General features: G+C 39.2%; 1 protein-coding gene across 2 annotated transcripts in view; it reads left to right on the plus strand.

The window, feature by feature from the left end:
- The first annotated feature begins 10,278 nt into the window (after positions 1-10,278).
- The window catches only part of ZMAT3 (zinc finger matrin-type 3), a 37,622-nt gene continuing 20,603 nt past the window's right edge, over positions 10,279-27,297 (plus strand). For both annotated transcript variants that reach the window (XM_069559648.1, XM_069559658.1), the window contains exons 1-2: positions 10,279-10,551; positions 14,944-15,270. In XM_069559648.1, coding sequence (XP_069415749.1) covers positions 15,001-15,270 — 270 coding nt within the window. In that variant the 5' untranslated portion in view covers positions 10,279-10,551; positions 14,944-15,000. The remainder of the gene's footprint in view (positions 10,552-14,943; positions 15,271-27,297) is intronic.

Below are 27,297 nucleotides of genomic sequence, written 5' to 3' on the forward strand. Positions count from 1 at the left end.
ATAAAAGGTTACATAATTTTAAAACTTCAGAACACTGTAAGGTAGTGCAATAGAATGTGGTGCAAATTGGAATACTCTCTGTCCCATGTTGCTCTCTCCTGGGTTCAAGTACTCTAGCTGCTTAAAATTCATTAATGCTTTCCTAATGATGATTTTTAAGGTTTAAAATGATATAGGCCTTATTCCTTGATATTTAAAATAAGACTAAGTAAATTAAGGTCAGAAAAAGCCATTTACTTTATTCATTGGCTTTGTCGTATGCCTATCATAGTGTCATTCTCTCTCCCTCCACCCCCTCCCCTTTCTTTTTCTCTCTCCCTCCATCCCCCTCCTCTTTCTTTTTGTTTCTGTGCAAAGGAAAATACTGCTTTGGTTTTTATTTCACTTTTAGAAAACTTATGGCCCTGAAGGAAAAGTTGGCTGGGTAGGTCAGTCATGACATCATTTTTAGATTTTCAAGCCAAATGTAAAATTAAGTTGTGTTTGAAGCCAGCGCTTGCTGTGATGGAAGAGACTCCGGAAGGAGGACTTCCTGCCCTTCCAGGCTTAGAGCCCCTGAGAGTTTCCTCTGAGAGGTACCGAATTAGAATGGGAATGATTTATTAGAATATATTATCGCTCTCCCTCTCCCCAGTTCTCTACGCAATTGTACCATCAACACCATGAATTCCTGTACAGAAGAAACTCTAAGCTGGTGCCAGGATACCTGGATTCTAATTCTGGCTTCTTTTGGAAGTGGTTGTGTGACGTTAATCAAGACACATGGGCCTTACTTTCTTCTTTTATAAATTCCAGCCTTGAGTTTAGATTTTTTTTTTTTTTGGTCTTTCAATCTTTAAGATGCAGTAATTTGTTTTGCTATTTACTTGGCTGAGCTTTCTTTAGTCTCCAGACTTGAGGGAATGAAAACCTTGACTAGAAAACAATTCCTGAAGGGCGGGAGATTATAGTGAAAGAATTTTTGGAGAAATAAAGTTAGCTGGTTGCCATTCTTCTTTTAAGTCTATCTGCTAAAAGGTAGCAGAATTGTTACAGACATAACCTCATCCTCTCACAATTAAAAAAAAGACCTGTTAGATTAAATCTGAACACATGTTTCTATTATTAAAAGGATTCAATATCTGGTATTAGGAAGAATATGTGTTCACAATATACAGTTTGTTATACTGCTGCCGCTGCTGCTAAGTCGCTTCAGTCGTGTCCGACTCTGTGCGACCCCATAGACAGCAGCCCACTAGGCTCCTCTGCCCCTGGGATTCTCCAGGCAAGAATACTGGAGTGGGTCATAAAGAAACCTAAAGTTGGGGGAGGTAAAAGTGAAATGGATAATACAGTAAGTACTGGAGGCATGTTTAAATATTCAAAACACACAAGAGATACAGAATAGCTTGACTCCTGTATGACAAATTGCAGGCTGTAGTTGCATTTACTTACATCTACTTATATTACTTGTGCACACAGGAGCTCTTTTTTTTATGAAAAAAGAGCTGATTTTCTAGAATGGTTTACAGAAATTAGTCTTATTATTGTTAGTCAGAAATTATCTCATAAATTTATTAATTTAATAAATTAAATTAATAATTTAAAATGAATAAATTTATATTATCTAATAAATAAGATATAAGATTTAATAAACACATTCTTCAGATAATCTAAAAATGGAAGAATTTCACCTTCAAAAGTGTGGCAATTTTATTTCATTTGGGGATAGCAGCAAGGAACCTCTTAACCTTATGAAGAAAATAAAATATTTTGTGTCAGAATGAGTCTATCACCGTTAAGAATCTTTCCCAGAAGCTTGAATTATGGGAAAGAAGATCCAAGCACTTCATTCTTTCTTTTCTATTTTCTGCTTTCAAGCCACTCTAACCTATCCAAAAACAATCATCCAGCACCAGTTCCCCAGTATTGCAAGGGACCTTTGTTAAAAACATAAAAAAAATTTATGATGCCCATCTCATAGAAATTATATTTTTGTATCCAGTAATTAGAAGATGACACATGTATAAAATCTTGCCATGAATTTAGACCATTTTTAAAGGAATTCTTAAAGTATTTATTTATTTATTTGTTTTCAGCTGTGCTGGGTCTTCACTGCTGCATGGACTTTCTTTAGTCGCAGTGAAAGGGGCTACTCTCTAGTTGTGGTGTGCAGTCTTCTCATTGTTGTGGCTTCTCTTGCTGCAGAGTGCCAGCTCTAGGCGCACGGGCTTTATTGTGGCTCATGGGCTCTAGAGTACACAGGCTCAATAGTTGTGGCAATGGGCTTAGTTGTTCCACAGCATGTGGGACCTTCCTGGATCAGGAGACAAACCCATGTCTCCTGCATTGACAGGCAGATTCTTTACCACTGAGCCACCAAGAAGCCCCATTTTAAATAGAACTTGTTTCATTATGCCTACCAGTTCTAGGTAATTGAAACAGTACATATATTTTCTGAAGACATTCTTCCGACTAAAGATAAAGTTAAGTGGAGAAAAGGGTTGCATAATTTTTTATACTCTCTTCCCAGGCCAGACGGGCAAAGGTAGGAAACTGTCTCCTGCTTTGGAACATTGAAACTCACCCAGATTGGGGTTGAGAGAGGGCCTGAGATACACGTTGCTTGATCTTTATCTTCTGGAGTTCATGTTATAAAAACAAAGAGTATATTGAAAATATGAATGTTCTTCCCCCTCATACATTGCCCTGCCATCTCTCCCACCATCCCTCAGTACTTCTCTAGGAGCAGTGGTTTCTGCATATAGTTGTTTTATGCACAGGGAACATTTAATAAGACATAACCAAACAAAAACACATACATGTTGGGAGAAATGGGGAAGTAATGTGATTAAGAACATTTTAAAAAAACACAATACAGTATCACTATTGTATCCTAAAAGAAAATACATCAAGGTAAGAAGGAACACCCTGGCTGAGGGTGTGGCAACCCACTCTGGTAGTCTTGCCTGGAGAATCCCACGGTCAGAGGAGCCTGGCAGGCTATAATCCGTGAGTTGCAAAGAGCTGGACATGACTGAGAGACTAAGCACAGCACAGCACAGCACAGAAGGAACATAATCTCAATACAGTCAAATTTAAGTTAAATTAATTTAATGGAAAATTGACTGTGTTGCTCTCATTTTTCTTATTTTCTTGCAGATTGTTGAAATTGTCTTTACAGACTAGTGATTTGTAATCACTACTCAGAGGATAAAATAGAAAGTTCATTTCATATAGCTTATACTTTTGTTCCATATTTTTATTTTTTCCTACTTAGAACTTACATTCAAATCCTTTAAGAAAGCCTAGATAATAACTTTGCTTCTTCCATGTTGAAGAAAGCTTCCAACTGAGGTGTAACATGGAATGTTAACTTTTTTGCTTACATTTTGTTATCTTCTTTTGATTATTTTTCTTCATTTTGTCATAAAAAATACTTTATCTCATTCTCATAAAAGCTACTTGAGGTGGTTTTAGCATAGATTGTAATAAAATTAAATAAAAAGAAGAGGAAATTGAGAGAAGAGAAAAATAAAAATAAGAAAATAATATTAGAACACAAAAGTGCTGAAAGTCCTATGTAAATTTTGGAGGTGAGCCTCATATTTGAATCTAGGATTCCTACAGTCAAAAGAAAGAGGGAGGCAGATAAATAGATGATTTATTCTGTATTAACAAATTACCTCAAAACTTAGTTGCTTAAAATACCAGGAATTAATTATCTCTGAGGGTCAGGAAACTAGGAGGAGTGTGGCTGGGTGGTTTTGGCTCAGGATCTCTCATAAGGCTAAATTAAGATATCAGCTGGGGCTGCACTTGTTTGAAGGGGGGCTTGATGGGGACTGCAAGATCCATTTCCAAGATAGCTTATCAGGTGGCTGTTGGCTAAGGCTGATGGTCTTGGTTCCTGAATGTTGGTTCAGCTCAGTTCAGTTCAGTTGCTCAGTCGTGTCCAACTCTTTGCAACCCCATGAATTGCAGCACGCCAGGCCTCCCTGTCCATCACCAACTCCCGGAGTTCACTCAGACTCACGTCCATCGAGTCAGTGATGCCATCCAGCCATCTCATCCTCTGTTGTCCCCTTCTCCTCCTGCCTCCAATCCCTCCCAGCATTAGAGTCTTTTCCAATGAGTCAACTCTTCACATGAGGTGGCCAAAGTACTGGAGTTTCAGCTTTAGCATCATTCCATCCAAAGAAATCCCAGGGTTGATCTCCTTCAGAATGGACTGGTTGGATCTCCCTGCAGTCCAAGAGACTCTCAAGAGTCTTCTCCAACACCACAGTTCAAAAGCATCAATTCTTCGGTGCTCAGCCTTCTTCACAGTCCAACTCTCACATCCATACATGACTACTGGAAAAGCCATAGCCTTGACTAGATGGACCTCTGTTGGCAAAGTAGTGTCTCTGCTTTTGAATATACTATCTAGGTTGGTCATAACTTTTCTTCCAAGGAGTGAGCGTCTTTTAATTTTATGGCTGCAGTCACCATCTGCAGTGATTTTGGAGCCCCCAAAAATAAAGTCTGATACTGTTTCCACTGTTTCCCCATCTATTTGCCATGAAGTGATGGGACCAGATGCCATGATCTTCGTTTTCTGAATGTTGAACTTTAAGCCAACTTTTTCACTCTCCTCTTTCACTTTCATCATGAGGAGTTTTAGTTCCTCTTCACTTTCTTCCATAAGGGTGGTGTCATCTGTGTATCTGAGGTTATTGATATTTCTCCTGGCACTCTTGATTCCAGCTTGTGCTTCTTCCAGCCCAGCGTTTCTCATGATGAACTCTGAATGTTGGTAGATGGTATTAACTTTTCATCATGTCTCTCCACAGGGCTGCCTGGGTGTCCTTACAACATGGCAGCTGGATTTCTCAGTGTGAGTGATTTAAGAGGGGAGGTGAGAGAGGACTGTTGTTTAATCTATCCAGGCTATGATATTTTATTATAGCAACCTGGACTGTTTGGTACCCCTTAATGTAAACTGATGGCTAAAAACCAAAATATCAGTAAGTGAAAGCACTGACATGAGAAATCTACACAATCCATCAAAACTGAAACTGTTCAGATGTACCAGCGGAGAAGGCAATGGCACCCTACTCCAGTACTCTTGCCTGGAAAATCCCATGGACGGAGGAGCCTGGTGGGCTGCAGTCTGCGGGGTCGCGAAGAGTCGTACACGACTGAGCGACTTCAGTTTCACTTTTCACTTTCATGCATTGGAGAAGGAAATGGCAACCCACTCCAGTGTTTTTGCCTGGAGAATCCCAGGGACAGGAGCCTGCTGGGCTGCCGTCTCTGAGGTCGCACAGAGTCGGACACGACTGAAGCGACTTAGCAGCAGCAGCAGGAGCAGCAGATGTACCAGCATAATACAAGGATAATCTCAAGGAAATTGGAGTGATGCTTCTCAAATTGAGGTAATTCTATTTCTGAGTATATATATATATACACACACACATATATGTGTGTATATATATATATATATCAGTGAACTATGGATACTTAAAACCAAAGAATTAACATGTCCCATCTTTCTTAAGCATTAAATTCATGTGAAGATTTCGGAGGGAAATTGTGAATATTTTTTATTGAAACGTTTTATCACAGAAGTCCACAAGAAAAATCAATAGTTATTTTGTGTTGTGTTTTATGTCTTTTACCAGTTTTATGCTTTACATAGGTTTAATTTTTTATGTTTTAATATTTTTATATACTGGTAATTATTGGAAAATTTGGACTTTTGTATCATTAAGGAAACCTTGTCTATTTGCTCCCTCCTAATTGTGTACATTTTTTCTGTAAACCCAACTCCTCTCTATCATCCATACCCTGCCCCCTAAATCTAGACCATGTGATTTCTCAGTCAGCCTGAAGATGTTCATACATATACTATTTTGAAAAGCTGGCCTCTTGTCAAACCCCTGCATGCATTTGTTTGTGTACTTATTAATGTACATTTAATTATAGAAAAAAATTTCTCACAAATCAGCTCAACTTCCTAATGTAATTTCCCATAATTAAATCTTTTGTTTATAAATATGAAACTTTACTTAGTTTTACTTTCCATGGCAGTGAGTTCCCTTGTAATATAAATATACCTGACATTATGCTTTAAAAATTACTCTAGTGCCACTCTTTTTCTTGATAAAAATGTAATATTATACCTTTAAAATAGTATTTTTAATTAGGGCCACCCATTGAAACTGGCAAAAGAAAATTTGATGTATAAGCTTAAAACTTATGAATACGTAAATTATTCTCACTCAAATAAAGAAAATAACTGCACTGATCAAAGCTTATGAGTAAGTAGCATTATCCCTGAAGACCACCTCATTGGCAGAAAATAAGAACATTACTGTAATCATAGTAGTAAGAGTCAGCAGTAATCAAAAATTGTAGACTGTACTCAGATGCTAGGTTATGCATGGTAGCAAATTAACCTCAAAATCTTAGTGGCTTAACGGTCCTGTGGCTGTTTTTCACTTGATCAGTCAATTGTGGGTCCACTGACTTTCCAGGGTAGCTCTGTCCCAAACAGGGACTCAAGAATCTAGATTACTTCTGTACTGTGACTGTTCTCTCAAAACCTGGCTTCTATATTGGAGGATCACATACTGGCTCTTAAAAACTTTGAGTTAGAAATGACACACATTATTTTCTTTTCCAGCCCAAGGTCAGTCACAAGGGCTCATTTAACTGCGTGTCTAAGGAAATGTGGAGTAGCACATGCTTATTTGGTGAGCAGTATAGGATCTTGTACTGCTTCTTCTTCAAGCATAAGTGTTATTTTTAGGAAGGTGCAAAACAGTTTGAACCTTAGTCTGACTTAGGGGGATAAAGTTAGAGTAACTACACAAAATAACCATCTTTTAGTGGGTTTTAGAAAAAAAAAAAACCCCACACAAATTGTAAAGAAAAATCACTAAAAATTGTAAACAAAGATGAAATAATTAAAGCTACCTTGGAACTAATTTCACAATTCTTATGGACAATGATGCTATGGAATAGGAGAAAGTTTGATGATGATCTGGTACTATAGATTCTGCTAAAATATGTTTTGCTTCAAAAATTGGTATCCAAGCTGAAACAATTGAACTTTTAAAAATAAACTGTTGAAGGACACCTTTTTATATGCTCAAAACTTGTACTCAAACATGTTGAAGACAAACATTGATCCAACATCTCATTGATTTTTGTTTACAATGTTTGTGAATTCATGTTTATCTGCAAAGTACAAACAAAAATATTTTCAACAAGATGATGAGTTTTTAGTGAACAGAATAGCAACTGAAAAGATTAATAAATGTGGTGAAATCTATCACATGTGAAGTTGGAAGGTGCTTATTTTCTGAATTTGTTAGTTAATGCTGCAGCATTTATTGAAAGCATTTCACCTAAAAAATTGCCTTTTTGCTTAGTATATTTAACAGGATGGTAAAAATGATCACTTGTGAATGTTTTTACTGAAAAAAATACTATAAAATGCTTAGGCATAAACCTACCTAATGAAGTAAAAGACTTGTTTGTACTCAGAAAACTGAGTGGAAGAAATTGAAGACAACACAAACAGATGGAAAGATATACTGTGTCCATGGACTGAAAGAATTAATATTGTTAAAATGACAACACTACCCCATGCAATCTACAGATTTAATGCAATCTTTATCATGAGATTCACCAGGCGAGAATACTGGAGTGGGTTGCCATGCCCAGGGGATCTTCCCCACTCGGGGATCAAACCCAGGTCTCCTGCACTGCAGACAGATTCTTCACTGCTGAGCCACTGGAGAAGCTCAAAGTATGTATGCATAAACAGAAAATTAATTCAGAAAAACTGTTAGTTGTCTACCTAGGCATGATGAGTTATTCTCCTCAAAGGGCCTGCATACACTAGCTTTGGGTGATTGCTAAGCAACCATTGTATTTATTAAGTCATTTCTAGAAAATAGTCAATTTGGTTTGTCCTTGGTAGTATTGGATGGTGTGTTTCAGCCAAAGAAACTGCCTTAATTTCCTGCAGTATTTGCCTGCTACTGGGGTACATCAAGCAACAGTTAGAACTGGACATGGAACAACAGACTGGTTCCAAACAGGAAAACGAGTACGTCAAGGCTGTATATTGTCACCCTGCTTACTTAACTTCTATGCAGAGTACATCATGAGAAACGCTGGGCTGGAAGAAGCACAAGCTGGAATCAAGATTGCTGGGAGAAATATCAATAACCTTAGATATGCAGATGAAACCACCCTTATGGCAGAAAGTGAAGAGGAACTAAAAAGCCTCTTGATGAAAGTGAAAGAGGAGAGTGAAAAAGTTGGCTTAAAGCTCAACATTCAGAAAACTAAGATCATGGCATCTGGTCCCATCACTTCATAGCAAATAGATGGGGAAACAGTAGAAACAGTGTTAGACTTTATTTTTGGGTGCTCCAAAATCACTGCAGATGGTGATTGCAGCCATGAAGTTAAAAGATGCTTACTCCTTGGAAGGAAAGTTATGACCAACCTAGACAGCATATTGAAAAGCAGAGACATTACTTTGCCAACAGAGGTCCATCTGGTCAAGGCTATGGTTTTTCCAGTGGTCATGTATGGATGTGAGAGTTGGACTGTGAAGAAAGCTGAGCACCGAAGAACTGATGCGTTTGAACTGTGGTGTTGGAGAAGACTCTTGAGAGTCCCTTGGACTGCAAGGAGATCCAACCAGTCCATTCTAAAGGAGATCAGTCCTGGGTGCTCTTTGGAAGGAATGATGCTAAAGCTGAAACTCCAGTACTTTGGCCACCTCATGCGAAGAGTGGACTCATTGGAAAAAACTCTGATGCTGGGAGGGATTGGAGGCAGGAGGAGAAGGGGACAACAGAGGATGAGATGGCTGGATGGCATCATTGACTCAATGGATGTGAGTTTGAGTGAACTCTGGGAGTTGGTGATGGACAGGGAGGTCTGGCATGCTGCAGTTCATGGGGTTGCAAAGAGTCAGACACGACTGAGCGAGTGAACTGAACTGAGGGTACATCTTGCTATAAATAGGTCTCCTTGATATTTTAATTAGAGTAAGTCCCCTACATATGAACAAGTTCCATTCTGACAGCAAGTGTGTAAGTCCAACAAAGTTAGCCTAGGTACCCAAAGAACACGGTCAGCTATATCGTAGTGTACTGTAATAGGTTTATAATACTTTTCTAATAATACATAAAAATAAACAAACACAAAGAATAAAGAAAACATTTGAAATCTTACAGTACAGTACCTTGAAAAGTAAGGTAGTACACTATAATAGCAGCCATACAGGGCCTGGCACCCAGTGAACAGACAAGAAGAGCTACTGACTAGAGGAGGGAGACAAGGTGGGAGACGGAAGAGCCGAAAGATCCTCAGCAATAGGAAATGGGGCACAAAGTACAATTTCACCCAAACCTGAGGTTCATGGAACCCATGTTGGCATCTTTGAAAGCTCTCAACTGGAAGGCTCATATGTAGGGGACTTACTGTAATGCTTAAAAAGTAAGCACATAATGTTGTGAATGTACTTAATATCACTGAACTAAACACTTAAAAATGGTCAAAATTTATTTTACGAATATTTTACCCCCAAATGGTCCTATGGAAAAATTTACAAGTTAACGGAATTTTAATATTAATACTTGGCTCAGCTCATCTCTCAATGTCAACCCTGAATGTGCTGAGGTTGACTATGAGAGGATGTGACATGATAGCCTTAGCCAATCTCTTCCTAGTCTTTCCTGTCATGCAGGTGAGGTTGAGGGTGGGGTGGGGAGTGGTGGTGTGCCAGAGAGGATCTCTATCTCGCCAATTCTGCTGTTGCGTAGAGGGCAAGTCTGCGTGTATGTTTTCTTGAGTGATTGGAGACCTGAGCTGGCGGCCGCGCGCTATTTTTCCTTCATCCTGGAGAAAGGAGCAGTTTAAAGGTTCTGTCGCAGCAGGTGGGACGATCCTGGACATTCTGGCAGCTCCCCTCTGCCACTCTTAGCAGGCAATCAGCGGACGAGGGCAGGGCTGGAATGAAAAAGGGTTTGGATCTCAGTGACAGGAGATGAAAGTTGCGAAAACTCTGCCCAGCTTTCTGCTCTGGATCAACTTTCCAGGTTATAGGATGAACAAACTCTTAAGACTGGCAGTGGTGCGTCCTCCCTGTGACTCGTGCCTTTGTTCCCCACGCCTGCTCAGAGCCGCTGCGCTCACAGTCCCCGCACCTGCCGGGTGCGCACCCAACCCTCGCAGCGTGCTGGAGCCTCCGCCGCTGCCGCGGGCCCTGCTCCACCAGGCACATGCGCACTGGCGACGCCGGGCCGGCGCCTTCAGTCTCCTCCTCCGCCGCCTCCCGATTCCGCAGTCACTTCCTGCAGCTGTTTCCCTGTGGGTCCGTTTGGACTGACTTTTGACAGTCAGCCTTCAGCTGTGGAGGGGGCTCTGCCGGGCCAGCCGAGAAAGTTGCACGGAGGGAGGCGGAGTAGAATCGGGCCGAGCAGGGCGTGGAGGACGGACGGCGGCGGGCGTCCGGGGCAGGCGCGGCGCCCAGACTCCCGGCGCGTCCCGGGGGTTCCGGTAAGTGCCGGCGATCGCGAGCCTCGGGGTATTTAGGACGAGCACCGGAGCGACCAGGCTAGCAGTTCCTTTCCGGTGCGGTCTTTCCACCTGCCCTCCACGTGACCAGCTTGCGGTGCTTTTATTTATTTGTTTGTTTTTAAAGCATTTCACGTGTACTGTTTGGATCCTCTAGGCGTGCGGCTGCCTTGGCCCTAGCGCTTGCCCCCGCCCCGTGGGAGACCGGGGATTCCATCTTTCGTGATGGCATCCTCACGGGATTGAGGTGCGTGCGTGCGTGTTTGTGTATGTGTGTGTGTATGTGTGGGTATGTGAGTGCGCTCTCTTATGTATGCACGCACGTTTTAGAAATTTAAGATATATGTGGGCGATGCTGAAGTATATGTAGCTGTGATTCAAATACGTGAAAGGTTTCCTAGGATTCGGACCCGTCATAACTGAGACTGGAGAACATTCACCAGTTCACCAAGGCCTCTTCTTCCCAGGTTCTTGCGTTCTTTTGGGTCTTCCTTCTGTGATATACCTTACAACTGATTATTGTTCTATTTCCTCTCTCATTCCTTCTCGCTGTGTTCTGATGACCTTTGAATAATGCTCACCGTCTTTCCCTCATTTTCGGAATCCCCAGTTACAGACTTCCCTAGTTTCCTGAGGTGCTAGTAAAACCTGTTCCCTTATTGTGTTTTCTTTCCCCCGAAGATTTCTCCAAATGAGAAAGTGGTTGTCTTTAATGCAGTATGTGAAGAGTAGGCCCCAGTTCGATCATGAAAACTATGCTACATGATCATTCCTTTTCTTTTAAACAGGGTAGACTGAGAAGCTTTGATTTTTTTTTTTATTGTCCCCTCCACCCCTTCCATACCAGGACATTAACCACCATAAATCCTTCATTTATGCTACTTCAAGCATCAAATTGAATGGCTTTTATGATCTGAGGAATATTTTATTTACATCAGGCATCAAGTTAGTTTCTTTTAATCTAATGCAATAGTTGAACAGACTTGAGTCCTATATGCTTTGAACCTCTTTATATTCCACCATATCTGCTTTCACTGAAGGCTTCGTTTTTAGATTTTTATTTTATGCTAGTTTTTTTTTTGGCAAGTATAGTAATACCTGATGTAATTGTCTTGCATAGATACTTTTGGGGGAGTTGAAATTTTGATTGTTAAATATTACAAGAAAGAATTTTGGACTATCTAGCTATTCTTTAAACATTAAAAGGTAAAATGTGATAATGGGTAAGTCTGTACTGTATGAGAATTTTTTCTTCAATTCAAGTGATTTTATCAGGCCTTTATTTTGATGGAAGCCTGTAGCTGGGGGAGACACATGCTGGTATTTCCTCAAGTGGGAGTGAACTTTTATAAAACAAGTCCAGACATGTCTAGGCCATGGGTAACATTTGATTTTCTCTTTATATTGCTTATTTCCTTTATCCAGATGTTCTAACATCCCTCTTCACCATTTCTGACCTGGCAGCTTGTCATTGGCACTTTGGTATCCTTTTGTTTCTGTACAGGTGGTATATGTAGTCTTTTAATATTACTAATTGTCATGATTAGTTAAACTTTTTAAAAAGTGGTCTTTGTCCCCATAGTTTTCTTTTTTAAAATATCCGTATTTGCCTTTGCTTTCTGAATGTCTTCACTTGGTTTAATTGAGAGGAATAATGTGATTATAGAGAACCTGACTTTTTAAATGTTCTAAATCTGTACTGCTTTTTATAAAATATTCTCAGAGGTATGGACAACATACTTCTGCTTGAGAGTAAAATAACATTGTTTTTCTAAATATTATGCTTAATGAGAAATATTGTTGAATACTATGACTAATCAATGATGTATGTACTTTGCTATTTAGTACATTGTTTTCCCATTGCACTGATAACCTCTCCTGCTCTAAGAGCCTGAATTTAGTACAAAAACTGTTATTTGGTTGCAATTTACAGGTGTAGATACTTACTAAATGTGGTAAAAGAGACTTAACTTTTCAAAATTCTTCTTGGTTGATTTTAGTAAATCTATTATCGTAAAAAAACATATACTTTTCTATTGTAGATGGAAAATTTTGGCACTTAAAATAGCTAAATTTTATTGACCTAAAAGAGGTTTTAATAGTATTGAAAGTGGAAGGAATAGAGGATTTTGAGATAAGGATTTTAATTTGGGTTCATTAGAATCGTGGGAACTCAAAGCACATAGTGTGGTTCATTTTGAGATACTCAGGGCTAGGGGCTTCCCTCATAGCTCAGTGGTAAAGAAATCACCTGCAATTCAGAAGACCGCATTTCGATTCCTGGATCAGGAAGATCCGCTGGAGAAGGGATAGGTACCCACTCCAGTATTCTTGGGCTTCACTTATGGCTTCACTTGTGGTAAAGAATCCGCCTGCAGTGCAGGAGACCTGGGTTTGATTCCTGGGTTGGGAAGATTCCCTGGAGAAGGGAAAGGCTACTCACTCCAGTATTCTGGCCTGGAGAATTACCTGCATCAAACAGTGCATGAAGTAAGCGTCCAGTGGGGTACTGGATCATACTGCCAGGGCCCCAGTATAATTGTAGTTCCTCAGTCTTTTCAACTATTTGCTTTCCCTTATAGTCTCTATTGTTTCCCTCAGAAAAGACCCAATATGTTCCAGTCCCACTTCAGTTTTACCCGTTTCTCCTGCCTCTGACCCAGATGGCAACTTCTAATCTTGAGTATCTCAAAATGAACCACACTATGTGCTTTGAGTTTCCACGATTCCAATTAACCCAAAGTAAAATCCTTATCTCAAAATTTACCTCTAGAGAGAGAAAGAAAATACTCTGATTTTATAGAAGACTAATGAATACAATCTAAGGCTACATGAGGTGGGGTCTTCGATTTGAGTCTGTGGGGCACAGGCACATAATATGAATAGAAGCAGCAGGCTGAGTGGGCACTTGAGGTGGCCTAGAGAAGACAAGCTTGGGTACTCAGGACAGTGCCTCTCAATACTAATTAGCTATTGTTGCCCAGGTAGGACTATGGTCCAAGTGTTGTTAGATCCCCCTTTTATCAAGAGGAGCCACAAATGTTTTGATTTTGAAATGTTGACAACCAATTCAATTTAAAAATGAAAGCAAAATGAAACACTGTATATTCCAAACAGAGCACATCTGTGGCTGCATGTGGCCTTCAGGTTGTTTGTTTGCAACCTCCACTTTGAAGATTCATTGGATCAATTATTTCGGTGTTACTAGTTGGCTTCCCTGGAGAAGGCAATGGCAACCCACTCCAGTACTCTTGCCTGGAAAATCCCATGGACAGAGGAGCCTGGTAGGCTGCAGTCCATGGGGTCTCTGAGGGTCGGACACGACTGAGTGACTTCACTTTCACTTTTCACTTTCATGCATTGGAGAAGGAAATGGCAACCCACTCCAGTGTTCTTGCCTGGAGAATCCCAGGGACAGGGGAAACTGGTGGGCTGCTGTCTGTGGGGTCGCAAAGAGTTGAACATGACTGAAGCTACTTAGCAGCAACAGCAGCAGCAGTTGGCTTCCCTGGTGGCTCAGAGGTTAAAGCATCTGCCTGCAAGGCGGGAGACCCGGATTAAATCCCTGGATTGGGAAGAATCCCTGGAGAAGGAAATGGCCACCCACTCCAGTATTCTTGCCTGGAGAATCCCATGGACGGAGGAGCCTGGTAGTTTACAGTCCACAGGGTCGCAAAGAGTCAGACACGACTGAGCGACTTTACTTTCACTTTTCACTAGTTGATCAGAAGGTACATGTTTATTTATTTTTGTCACATTTAGTGACTCAACAGTTTTTCCAAGATATCAGAGTATATGTCTAATATTAGGTATTAGATATATAGAGTTCTTGGATAGTTAAGCTAGTTATAGACATGTTTGCAGTGGTTTGAGCAGTGACACTCTTGATTTCACTGTTTTTGATATTGTTTGGGTGGAAATACTAGTTTGCATGAAAAGGGGATATTTGCTAAGGTTCTGTGCTGGTGTTTTTTTTTTTTTTTGACTATGTATGATTATCATCAAGAGTGTTTTAAGTGTGCCTGAGGGAAGGGGTCTGGACTGGGTGACCTTTGATGTTCATGTCAGTCATGTGACTTTTAGATTTAATTAGCCATGGATGCAATGCTATTAATGTTCATGGGCCAGAGGGACTGCAGTTGGAGCTGTGCCAGGCAAAATCAAGCCAAATCCATAAAGCTCTTCTCAGTGGAAGAGCGTTGTGTCAATGTGGATTAACAGATGGGGTAAATGTGCCGGATGAGGGAAAAGAAAGGGAGTCTCAAAGATGGTTTTGAGAAGTAGAGGAAGGAACCTATGATGTGGTCATTTACATGTCATATTGCTGATGACACGTTTTTAAGTTTTTTTTTTCAATATTTGCTGTTGATTCAGGTTTGAAGACCCGACTTCTCCTCATCCTTTGGATGATGCCCAAGGCTTTTCTACCCAATGATCCTCTTGCAACACGCCGGGCTTCCTCCGCCTAAGCGGCCCTCACCCTCTCCTCCTATGTCAGTGGCCGCCAGGTCTACAGGAGCCTTGCAGCTTCCACCGCAGAAGCCTTTTGGGCAGGAGGCTTCCTTGCCTTTGGCTGGGGAAGAAGAGCCACCTAAGGGAGGGGAACAAGACACTGCCCTGGAGGAGCTATGTAAGCCCCTGTACTGCAAGCTCTGCAATGTCACCTTGAACTCAGCGCAGCAAGCCCAGGCTCATTATCAGGTAAGGGAAGAAAAGAAAAATCAAGCATCTGGTGGGAGAACATTTCAGGGCTCTGCTCAATTCACAGGTGTCTCTGAAATGACCATTTGTGCCTGGAATAATAAGATGGCTAAGTATTTGTTTGGCTAAAAGCACAGTGTTGCTGCTTTAAAAGAAAACATCACTTTTCTTGGAATGAGATTTCTTTCAACTTCCTACACTTAGCTGTGTGGCATCAGTTTATCTGGGGTTTTGTGTGCGTGTGTGCTCAGCTGCTTCAGTCACGTCTGACTCTTTGTGACCCTGTGGACTGTAGCCCTCCGGGCTCCTCTGTCCAGGGGATTTTCCAGTCAAGAATACCAGAGTGAATAGCCATTCCTTTCTCCAGGGCATCTTTCTAACCCAGGGATGGAACCCACATCTTTCACATTTCCTGCATTGGCAGACAGGTTCTTTACCACTGGTGCCACCTGGGAAGCCATCTGTTGTTTTAGGCAAATAAAATCACCTATGCATGTTTGAACCTGTGGTCCTAAGGAGATCAGGGGTTTGAAGTATCGTGTACCATACTCAATTCAGTGTCAAAGTTGTCTGAAAGAATTAGTTTTATAAATATTCTCTTCCAGCTAATGCAGTTTGTATCAGTTCAGAATATTCTTTGTCTATGAATCTTAAGCTTTTCCTTTTGACCTCTGTCATTGCTAAGGAAAACACAGGTATGTTTCTTGATTGTTTTCTGTATGTAAAATTATATCCTCTTTTTTTGAGAAAAGAGATCCAAGAAGCCATTGAGGCCAAATTCCATTGAATGAAAATATGTTTTCTGGGTCAGCATTGATTTGACTCTTTATTCTCTGCATGAATATCTGAAACAATAGGACAGTATGGTAGAAGGCTGACTGTTAGGAAGATGTTTCTCCTGCTGTGCCTCTGTGACTTCCTTCAAGTTTTCACTTACTCTGGGTGTAAGTCTTTGCTGTTTTGTTTAGGGTTGATCTTCAAGGTGGCTAATTCCGTCACTTTGTGATTGTACATCAGAGACTTTTTAACGGTGAATTGCTTTCTTCGGGATTTAGGGGAAGACATGTTACTTTTATGGAGTTCCTGTTGTTTGGCTTTATTTTGCCCTCCAACGCAAAGAGTTAATTATATCATCCAGATCTTGGCAAGTGTGGCTGTTGGTCGTTGACCAGTGTGTTAGTCGCTCTGTCGTGTCCGACTCTTTGATCATTATTGGTTCGTAAAAGCCTCTTCTGGATTTCTTTCACGTTTCTTTCTTTGTCCCCATCCCCTACTGTCATTCCCTCTGTGTATCACTCCCCATGACAATGGTTTGACACGGGTTCTTCTTTTGCCTGTTGTACTTTTCGGTTGTGGTCTGTTAGGATGATCCATGTCAAATTCAACACACAGTGCTATCAATAAGCTTTTGTCTTCATTTGTTTCTGTGGAATGTTTGGTTTTATGGCCTATGACTCATGAAAATCAAGCCTGGTTTCTAAAGTTTTGATTTTTAGCTGTTTAAACCATTAACTTGGGAGCAAGTTAATTGTGTGTCATATACACATGTAAGTACCATTTACAGAAAAGTTGTTTACTTTTATGAGGGAAAACTCTTGGGCAATATGTAATTTAAATATATCTGCATGGATTGTACATACACTTCCTGCCTTTTTCCTTCCTAATATCTCTTTGTGACAGTGATGGATGCTTCTGGTTATTCATAGAGTTCAATTTGAGCAGAGTCATTGGATTATAATGCTTAAACTAGATAAGAAAGAGAACCAGAATTTATTTAGGTTTTTTCTTTTCTTCTGTACTTGTGTATATGTGTGTGCTGAACTTTTTAGCTGATGAGTAAAATATACTTAATTTCAGCTTCTTCAGTGATACAGTGCATATATGAATTAGAAAATATAAGAAAATGGAATTAAATTTTAGATAATCAGAATTTTTAAGTGGAAAAGTTGGAGAAGGACAGCCTGTTCTAGAAACAATTTAAGCAGCCAAGAACTGAGGAAAAGTAGAGTAGGGAAGAAGCAAACTGGTATCTAGAGAGTGGAACCTAATAGAAAACTAAAAGTTAGAGTGTAATAAAAGCCAGTTCTTAAGAGCTCAGAAGCAAAGATTTGAATGAAACCAGTGTTACTAGTAATTCTTAGGGGAAGAAGTTTTCTTCCTCTAAGAAACAAAGCAAGCAGTTCATGTTTAAAAGTATAGAGCAGTTTCATTAGGATAGCTTAGAAGAAAGCTAATCCAGAAGTGAAATCTGGATTTCAACCTGAGAGAAATGTCAGCATGCGAGAGTGTGGATCAAAGAGTAGATCGGAATAATAAATACTCAGAGTGTGAACACAACATATGTGGGTGCACCAACGTAGAAAAAAAGGATAGCAATGTTATCCTGAAAGATACATCGAAGACTATACCAAGGGTACACGAATAGGCTGTAATTTAGGAAGTCTTCTAGAGACAAGGGTAAGACTAATGAGTAAGGCTTACTGAGGACCAGAGAGAGGCAGAATGGCAATGATTGTAGACTGATATAGCAAGGTGGCTGATGAGATGATGGAAATAAAGTTTTATTTCAACTCTAAAACGTGCTTTGTAATTTTTTAGTACTGACTGATACCAAGACCACAGATTCATTATTTTGATTATGTGTGAGATAAAAGGGATCAGTGGTAGCCTATTTATAAGCTAGAAACACATTCATGTGAGGTCATAAATCACAGTTGATGACATTACTCAGAACGTTTTAGTCAGTTGATGGCATTGTTGAAATCTCAAAGATTCAGGTTGCCCAGGGTATTGTAAACAGCCTTCAGTCTGGTTTGCGTGGTGTTTCGGTAGAGACCGCCCATATCATGCTCCAGGAATCCAGGACACACAATGGAAACTGCTCAACAAGTACTTCCCTTTAAGCTCACTGAGATTTTCCCCTGCCATCCTCGTGTTCCTAAGCTGGGGCTGCCTTAGTGATGACCCTTGCATATCCAGTGGTCATCACAGATTTAGTTCTATTCCCAGGACTTTTTAACCCAGTCAGCTTGCTTCGAAATACCCTTTGCTATGGTTTCATTTTTAATGATGGTACATATTTTTGTGGTTATAATTTAAAGTCAAACCTTTGGAGGAAAAATATGTATTCATTTTATTAAAATCTGTCTGTAGGCTTCAGGTTACTTAGGGTAAGCCAGACATGGAGTAACATAATACTGTTTCAGCAGCATGATTGCCCAGAGGAAGAATCACTTTAGGATAAAAGGTCATTAATAGAAATTTAAAAAGCAGAAAGCACTGGATAAATTTTGCTAAGGCCTCTACATTTTGAAATAACGTCAATCATTTTTCCCTGTTAATTCATGTAACTCGTTTGAAAAAGAACTGGTTATTCAAGGTACATTTAAAAAATCTGTCAACAACATAGATTTCTATTTGCAATATTTAGTAGCCAAACAACAACCTACCATAGTAAGTAGATTAATTTGAAAAACACAGAACACAGGGGAAAAAAGTAGTTCTAGAATTGAAATACAGAAGATAGTGACCTTAATTCATACTTCAGAGGATACAGCTGATGTTATCCCCAAATTTAAAGTACTGATTTTGGCACATACATTTTTACGTTGATCACCCAGCTTTGGATGATGCCAGCTTTGGATGGCATAATCTCTAATGTCAGCTAATTTTTATGTTTCCCCCCCGCCAAGTTTCACATTTGATTGTTTTCCAGTTGAACTTGCAGTGTACTGAGAGTGGTCAAAATAAACTTTGTTGGTAGACAGAAGCTCTCTGTGACCCTGTTAGCTGGATCTCACCACCTTTCTGCTTCCCTGTCTCATCCTGCCTGCCTCTTGCAGGCTTAGTCACTCAGTCATGTCTGACTCTTTGTGACAAAGGGCAGGCAGATTCTTGACTGCTGAGCCTCCAGGGAAGCCCCCTCCCTACCTGGTTTCTTTGCATTTCACAATAGATATCCTTTCTTCTCTACAAGGCTGATTCCTCACCCTCTACTCTGGATTTCATCACCTATCATCCCCTCTTCACCTCAATCAGATTAAAAACATGCTCAGGTTTTTTCCCCCATGTCAATAAAAATAGCAACAACAACCTTCCCTTTCCTTTTAATTCCTCTGTTAGCAATCTTTCTTTCCTTCTGTCCTTAGAGTTCTGCTGGATATACTTGTAAGTTTTCATTTCCTGACGCGCCATACTCTGGTTTCCATTCCTGTATTCTAGTGAAATGGTCCTTTTCAAGGCTATCTGTGACATTAGAGGTGAAATCTAGCTCCTTCTCACGTAGCCTCTTTGTGGCATTGGCACTGGTAACAGCTTACCCCTTAAAACATTTGAAGATATTTTTCTCAAAATAATGCCTATAGAATAAAAGATTTATAATGAAAAGCAGTAATCACCTGTTCTCACTTCCACAGGTATGCCCTACCTTTTCTCTATTCTTCTTTCTGCCTCCCATCTTGGGTTGGCTCTAGTTTTATTTTGACAACATCAAGTTTTATAACATTTTTGTTTATTCTGTAATCAGATTAACTTTCCTATGCTTGATACTTGCAAGTTGACTCGAATTGTTAAAAATTAATATTTAGCTTTTGTATTATTAGTAGGGAAGTGTTGTTCAGTGCAAAGCTATTTCTTTCTTTCTGTTTCCAATGTCGTGGTTCCATAACACTTAAAGAGATGTTCAAATGGATGGCTCTTTCTTGAAAGTCACCAGTTCCTCAAAATCGTTCCCTTTTAGTTTCCTTCAGATGTGTATTATAACTTTGAAATAGCTTTTTGTTTTTCCTTGAGTTTCTCACACTTTCTTAAAAAAAATAGGAGATTCTTAGGCCTTAAAAAAATCTGCTGCTGCTGCTGCTAAGTCGCTTCAGTCGTGTCCGACTCTGTGCGACCCTACAGTCGGCCTCCTACCAGGCTCTCCCATCCCTGGGATTCTCCAGGCAAGAACACTGGAGTGGGTTGCCATTTCCTTCTCCAGTGCATGAGAGTGAAAAGTGAAAGTGAAGTTGCTCAGTCATGTCTGACTCTTAGCGACCTCATGGACTGCAGCCTACCAGGCTCCTCTGTCCATGGGATTTTCCAGGCAAGAGTACTGGAGTGGGGTGCCATTGCCTTCTCTGTAAAAAAATCTACTAGCTTCTTAATCTTTCTTTTTATTGTTTATAATCCATTTCACTTATCTTCATGAAACCCACTGATTTCTTGTTCTAATTTGAACCAGATACTTTACATTTGGATCATGACTTCATTGTGTATCTTTTTTTGTTTCCAGTAGTTTTTCATTGCTTTCATTTTCCCCCTTCTTTTTCTTACATGATATATCTATATCATATCCTCATTTTCCCCTCCAAACTCTTGATCACTCTATATGTTGTGTGGAATCCCCTTTTTGCCCCCAGATCCTTCTGTCTTCTTGCTCCATTCTCAGCTGGTTGCCTTCTGAGTTTGCTGCACAGCTGTTAGTTTTGAATTTCTCTTCATTGCTCTATGGCTTAGGTTGCCATTTTCTAAATATGCTTGTGTTCTTTTTTTTAATCTTGTTTTGTTGGAGTACATCTTCACATTACGTGAAGGAAGAAAGGATAAATATAAGTGTATATTACAGTACATTTCTCTCTCTTTAAAGTGAAGTAGTAATGAATGGGAAATAATATTTTTCTGAGATACCTTTATGTGTCTAAAAATGTCTGTATTATAACTTCACACTTGACAGTTCAGTTCCAGGTTGACTATTATTTTCCTAAAAAGGTTGAAAGCTACACTGCATTATGTATGCATGTATACCCGTGTGTTTCATTTTGTTTTTGTCTTCCTAGTGTTGCTGAAGAGAAATCTCATTCAGATTCGTATTCTCTTGTGGGTGACCCACTTTAATTTTGGGCTTTTTTTTCTGGAAGTTTTTGGGCTTTCTTTTTTTATCCTTGGTATCTGAAGTTTCCCAATGATGGGTGTGTCTCGGTCTGGGTCTTCATTCATTTGTCCCTGTCAGCCTTAGCGGATCCTTTCAGTTTGCATACTCTCACTTCTCTTGAGCTCTGGGGAATTTTCTTTGATATGATTTCCTTGATAATATTCTTCTATATATTTCTCTTTTTTCTCCTGGTGATTGTATTAGCACTATCTTGGATTAGCTGGATTGATTCTTCATATTTCTTATTTCTCCCTTTTATTGAATTTCTGAGAGGTATTCTTGAATTCTAATGCTGTGTTGAATTTTTTTAATTTTGATAGTCATATCTTTAATTTTTAGGGGTATATTGATTTCTCATTATTTTCTTTTCTAGCATGTGTCTTATAGGATATTAGCTAACATATCCTGGGGTCAGACTAGTGTTCAAGTTCTAGTATGAAATCCTTACTGGATGTATGGTATTGGAAATATACCCTAATTTCTCTGTGCCTCATGAAGATGATGATGATAATGATGATACTTATCATACCTGCAAGTTAGTAGGTATAAAACATTTAGGACAGCTCCTAGTACTTGAGTGAGTCCTTAATTGTGTTTAGTTGTCCTAAGGTGCAGTGGAGCAGGGTGGTATGGACTCTGGGACAAGACTGTTCTCATTTCTGGCATTTACTTGTGGCTTTGGGCAACTTTTACTTTATTTTATCAACTTTTAAATGTGAATACTTTTATTGTATAAAACACTTAAAAATTTCTGCATGCACCTCATCAGATTCCCACAATATTAATATTTTATATACCTATAGTATAGTTATCAAAATCAGCAGCTCAATACTGATAACAACAATATTATCTGCTCTACAGACTGTTTTGTTGTTGTTCAGTTGCTAAGTCATGTTTGACCCTTTGGGACCCCATGGACTGTAGCACATCAGGCTTCCCTGTCCTTCACCACCTCTTGGAGTTTGCTCAAGCTCATGTCCATTGAGTTGGTGATGCCATCCAACCATCTCATCCTCTGTTGTCCTGTTCTCCTCCTGCCTTCAATCTTTCCCAGCATCAGGGTCTTTTCCAGTGAGTTGGCTCTTTGCATCAGGGAGCCAGAGCATTAGAGCTTTAGCTTCAGCATTGGTCCTTCCAGTAAATATTCAGGGTTGATTTCCTTTAGGATTGACTGGTTTGATCTCCTTCCATTCCAGGGTAGTATCAAGAGTTCGCCAGCGCCATAATTCAAAAGCATCAATTTTCCAGTGCTCAGCCTTCTTTATGGTCCACCTCTCACATCCGTACATGACTACTGGAAAAACCATAGTTTTGGCTATACAGACCTGTTACATTTCATCAATTGTTTACTAATGTCCTTTCTCTGGTTCAGGGATTCAGTCCTAAATAAATTTTTTCATGTGGTGTTATGTGTTCTTTAATGTGAATGGGTTAAATTTTTCTATGCTTTTTACTGTCTTGCAATTTTTGAGAAGTTGTTTTGTAGAAAGATCCAATTTGGGTTTGTTCGTTGTTTTCTCATGATTGAATTCAGGTTATGTGGTTTTTTTTTGGACAGGAATACCACAGAACTGATGTTGTGCCTTTCCCATTTTTTCATATTGGAAAGGACTTGATGTGAATATTTCCATCACTGCTGCTGTTAACTTTTGATCACTGATTAAGATGGTGCCTGCTGGGGCTCTCCTTTGTAAAATTACTGTTTTTCTTCTTATGTTTAATAAGTATCATATGGGGAGATACCTTGAGATTATGTGAATATTTCTCATTCTATTTTTACATAGTGATGTACATAATAGTGATAATAGCATCTATTAATGATTTTTCCCTGCAGTAATTATTACCGTGGTGTTTGCCAAATGGTGATTTTTCTGCTTCAATCATTCTTTTTATATTTATAGTTAGAATTTTACTTTAATGAAGAACTTTCCCAAATAATTAGTATCACTGTGGATTGTAGATTCTTATATTAATTCAGGGATATAAACGCTTACTATAATTTATTTTGATGTATTAACTGCCTCACATTTGACCAGTGTGTTTCCCTTCAGGCTGGTGCTTATGTTCATTTGACATTTCCCCATTATTTTTTGTGTAGTTCCTTACTTTCTGACAATACAAAGTATTCCAAGATTTTTTGGTACCTTCCCCATGTCAACCATTTCTTCAAGGAGCCAGTTGTTGTTTTTTTAATTGGAGAATGGTATTTAGAGACCAAAATCTGAGTGTTGGGTGTGCCTTTTGGTACTTGAGTGTCATTGCTTCTAGATCTTCTTATGACAGAGCTAGTTATATATGTATCATTATACACAGTACACACATTCACACACACAAACATGTACACACTCACAGTACACATAAATAATTCTGGGATTGATAATCTATGTCCTTTTGGAAAATAAGCATACTAATGAGAGGATAATATTTATGTCTTGTTCTTTCGGTGTCTAGCATTATAGTGTGTAGTCAAAATACTATTTTACAAAGTTACTTAGGTTACAAAGATGCTCTCTGCTAGTGTTGTCCTCTGTAAAGTTGTTTTTCTTTTTGTGCTTAGTTAGTATTATGGGAGAGATACTTTCAGACTGACTATGTGAATAGTTTTTTCCTTCCCTCCTCCTTTGGTGTGGTCATGTTATTTTTTCATACAGTTAGGCTTATTTTTGTTTGTACTTATTTCACTTTGGGTCTTCCCCAATTCTTGTTGACTTTGATTCTTTTTCTAAGCCTGTAGAACGTTAATATAGTTCTAAAAGTCAGAATCATACAAAAAGGTATATTTACTTAGAGTTTTAATTCATTTTTATTGGAGTATAGTTGCTTTACAATGTTGTGTTAGTTTCCACTGTACAGCAAAGTTAATCAGCTATATGTATACATATATCCCTCTTTTTTGGATTTCCTTCCCTTTCAGGTCACCACAGAGCACTAACAGAGTTTCCTGAGCTATACAATGCGTTCTCATTAGTTATCTCTTTTATGCTTAGTATCAATAGTGTATGTATTTCAATCCTAATCTCTCAATTCATCCCACACCCCTGCTCCCCACCTGGTGTCCATGTGTTTGTTCTCTATACCTGGGCAAAAGGTATATTTAGAAAGGTGTCACACTATATCATCTCATGTACTCCTTTTTCATTTTTTTCTTATTTACACTATTTTATGTGATTTTACCATCCTGTTCAGTTATTTACTGTTTTACTACCTGATTTGTCAGTTTTTAATGGTATCCCAGCTGTTGCCTATTACAGAATCAATGAGCTTATTCTACTTTCCTTTTCCCATTTTTGTTGCATTATTTCCTTTGTGTCATAATGTATATTTAAACATTAATCTTTCACTGTCATCTTCACCTTTTTAGTGTTTCATACAGTTCAGTTCAGTCTCTTAGTCTTGTCCGACTCTTTATGACCCCATGGACTGCAACATGCCAGGCTTTCCTGTCCATCACCAACTCATGGAACTTGCTCAAACTCATGTCCATTGAGTTGGTGATGCTATCCAACCATCTCATCCTCTGTCGTCCTTTTCTCTTCCTGCCGTTGCCTTCAGTCTTTCCCAGCATTGATAATTTAAACACCTGAAAATACTTAACATCAGTCCTTTTGCTGGTTTCCCCAGTCATTTCTTGGGTGAATGAAGTGTTAATAGATTTTTCAAGAGTGACTTTTAAGTACTGAATTCCTAAGGTCTTGTGTATAGAAATATTTTTTATAGTCTTTACATTTGATACAGGAATAGTTGGCTGGGCATAAAATCCTTGGTTCACACCTTTATTTTTTAAAAAAGGCTGTTCCATTATTGCCTTGCTTTGTGTATTGTCGACGCCATTCTAATTCCTTTGCCTTTGCAAGTTATTTGATCTTTTTGCCTTGAGAGTTTAAGAGGACTTTTTTTTTCTTTTCTTTGAAGTCTCATACAGTTTAAAAGATCGACTGCAGATTTGATTGTTCTGGATTAACTTTCCCAGATACCTGGCATGCCTTTTCAATATGTAGATTCAGATCTTCATTTACTTTTGGACAATTTTAGACACTTTTGAACAATTACAGTTTCAAATGTTAGTTCTGTTTGATTGTTTGCTTTTGCTTTTCTTCTCTGGGGACTCCAGTTTTATATAAGTCATTCTTTTTTTACTTGTCTTCCACTTCTATTGCTTCCTCTCTTGACCCTTTAAATTTTTATCATTTTTATTTTCTTGACTACTTTTCTGTCTTTCTTCAATACCTCTTACTACATTTTCATTTGAGTCTATTCTTCTTTGACAGTTGGGTTTACTCCCATTTTGGCTATAAGTACCTTTTACTTTGTAGAATTTAATTATCCTTTTCATTTTGGTGGCTCAGAGGTTAAAGCATCTGCCTGGAATGCTGGAGACCAGGTTCGATCCCTGGGTCGGGAAGATCCCCTTGAGAAGGAAATGGCAACCCACTCCAGTACTCTCGCCTGGAGAATCCCATGGAGGGAGGAACCTGGTAGGCTACAGTCCATGGGGTTGCAAAGAGTCGGACACGACTGAGCAACTTCACTTCACTTCACTTCTCATTATATTTTACCTAATTTTTCTTTGTACATTTTGAATTCCTGTTTCAAGGTGATTTTTTAAAAAATATCCTCAAAGTTTTGTTTGAATATATATTTAATTACGTTTGGAGTATTGTTTTCTTTTGTTTCTTTTTGTTTGTTTTGGAGGTGTAATTCATTTGCTGAGATGTGTTTTTTTGTAACTTTGTGTATAATTGATTTCTTTTTGTGTATTCATTATGTGGGTTTTGGGTAGTTTATGAGATTCATAATTCAGTGGCAACCTCTTCTATCACTGTAGCAAAGTCCAGTTCTTTAATATTTTTTTTTTTTTATGGTGGTCAGGAGAGTGTTTGTATGTCCTCTGATTTTTTTAAAAAAAATTCACTTTTGACTGCACTGGGTCATTGTTGCTGTGCAAGGGCTTTCTCTAGTTGTGGTGAGCAGGGGCTACTCTCTAGCTGTGGCACGCACAACCTAGAATGTGTGGGCTTCGGTAGTTGTGGCTTGTGGGCTCCAGAGTACAGGCTCAGTAGTTGTTGCACATGGGCTTAGCTGCTCTGAGGCATGTGGAATCTTCCTGGACCAAGGATTGAACCTGTGACTCCTACAATGGTAGGCAGATTCTTGGCCACTGGACCACCTGGAAAGTCCTGACTTCTGAATTTTGCTTTGTTCTTTCTTGTCCTGAGGATGCTAACTTTTCCCATTTTGCTTCTCTTCCTCTTCACCTGCTTGTTGCCAAAGGGTGCCTTTCCCTTCCTTTTTGCCTTTTTCTCTTCTAAAAGCCACTTTGAAGATAGCCAGTTCAGATCATGTGTACATTTAAGTCCCTGTCCAGCAGTCAGTGGCTGGATCTTGCTTTAATATTTATAAAACTGGGGGATTTAATTTTTCTGGTGGTGGTTATAAAGCAACCTTAACTTTATAATCTAGCTGTAAGCTCCTTCTCTGTGTCCTTCAGTTTTTGTTGGACTGCTCTCGCTTTGTGAAGGCTTGTGGCAGGAGCATGAGTGATTACTCACTGGGATTTGATGTCTTTTCTTTTTTGCTTACTGTTATTTTGAAGTCTGGGCATTCTGTGGCTTCTAGTTGTATGGAGGGCATGGATTTTGTGTTTTGTTTTTCTTGTTGTTCTGTGTTGTTTGTGGGGGATGTATGGAGAAATGCAAATCTAGGCAGCCTCTATGGAGCTATCTGAAAATTCTTGGGTAAATGATTAACTCATTGAACTTAGTTTCCTAATGTATAAAATGGGGACAATAATTTTACCTACTTGTTAGAGATTTCTTAATGGTTAAATGAGATAATATTGATAAAGTGTTTAGAACACTTTTACCTGTCACATGAGTGCTCAAAATTGTTAGTTGCCATTGTTATCATTAATGTATAGATGTAATATTTGCTCAAATACTGTTGTAGATACTGGTCTGGAATTAAATGCCTGACACTATCTAAGGTTGATCCCTCCTGTAATCCTGTGTACCTCATTTTCTTCTGCCTTTTTATGGACTATGGTTCTGTAACTGTGCTGTGGTTCCTGCATATCTGTTCTTTTGTTTTACTGACTTCCTCCTGTTGCCATGCAAACA

This window comes from Ovis canadensis, chromosome 1 (genome assembly GCF_042477335.2).
Source record: "Ovis canadensis isolate MfBH-ARS-UI-01 breed Bighorn chromosome 1, ARS-UI_OviCan_v2, whole genome shotgun sequence".
NCBI lineage: Eukaryota > Metazoa > Chordata > Mammalia > Artiodactyla > Bovidae > Ovis > Ovis canadensis.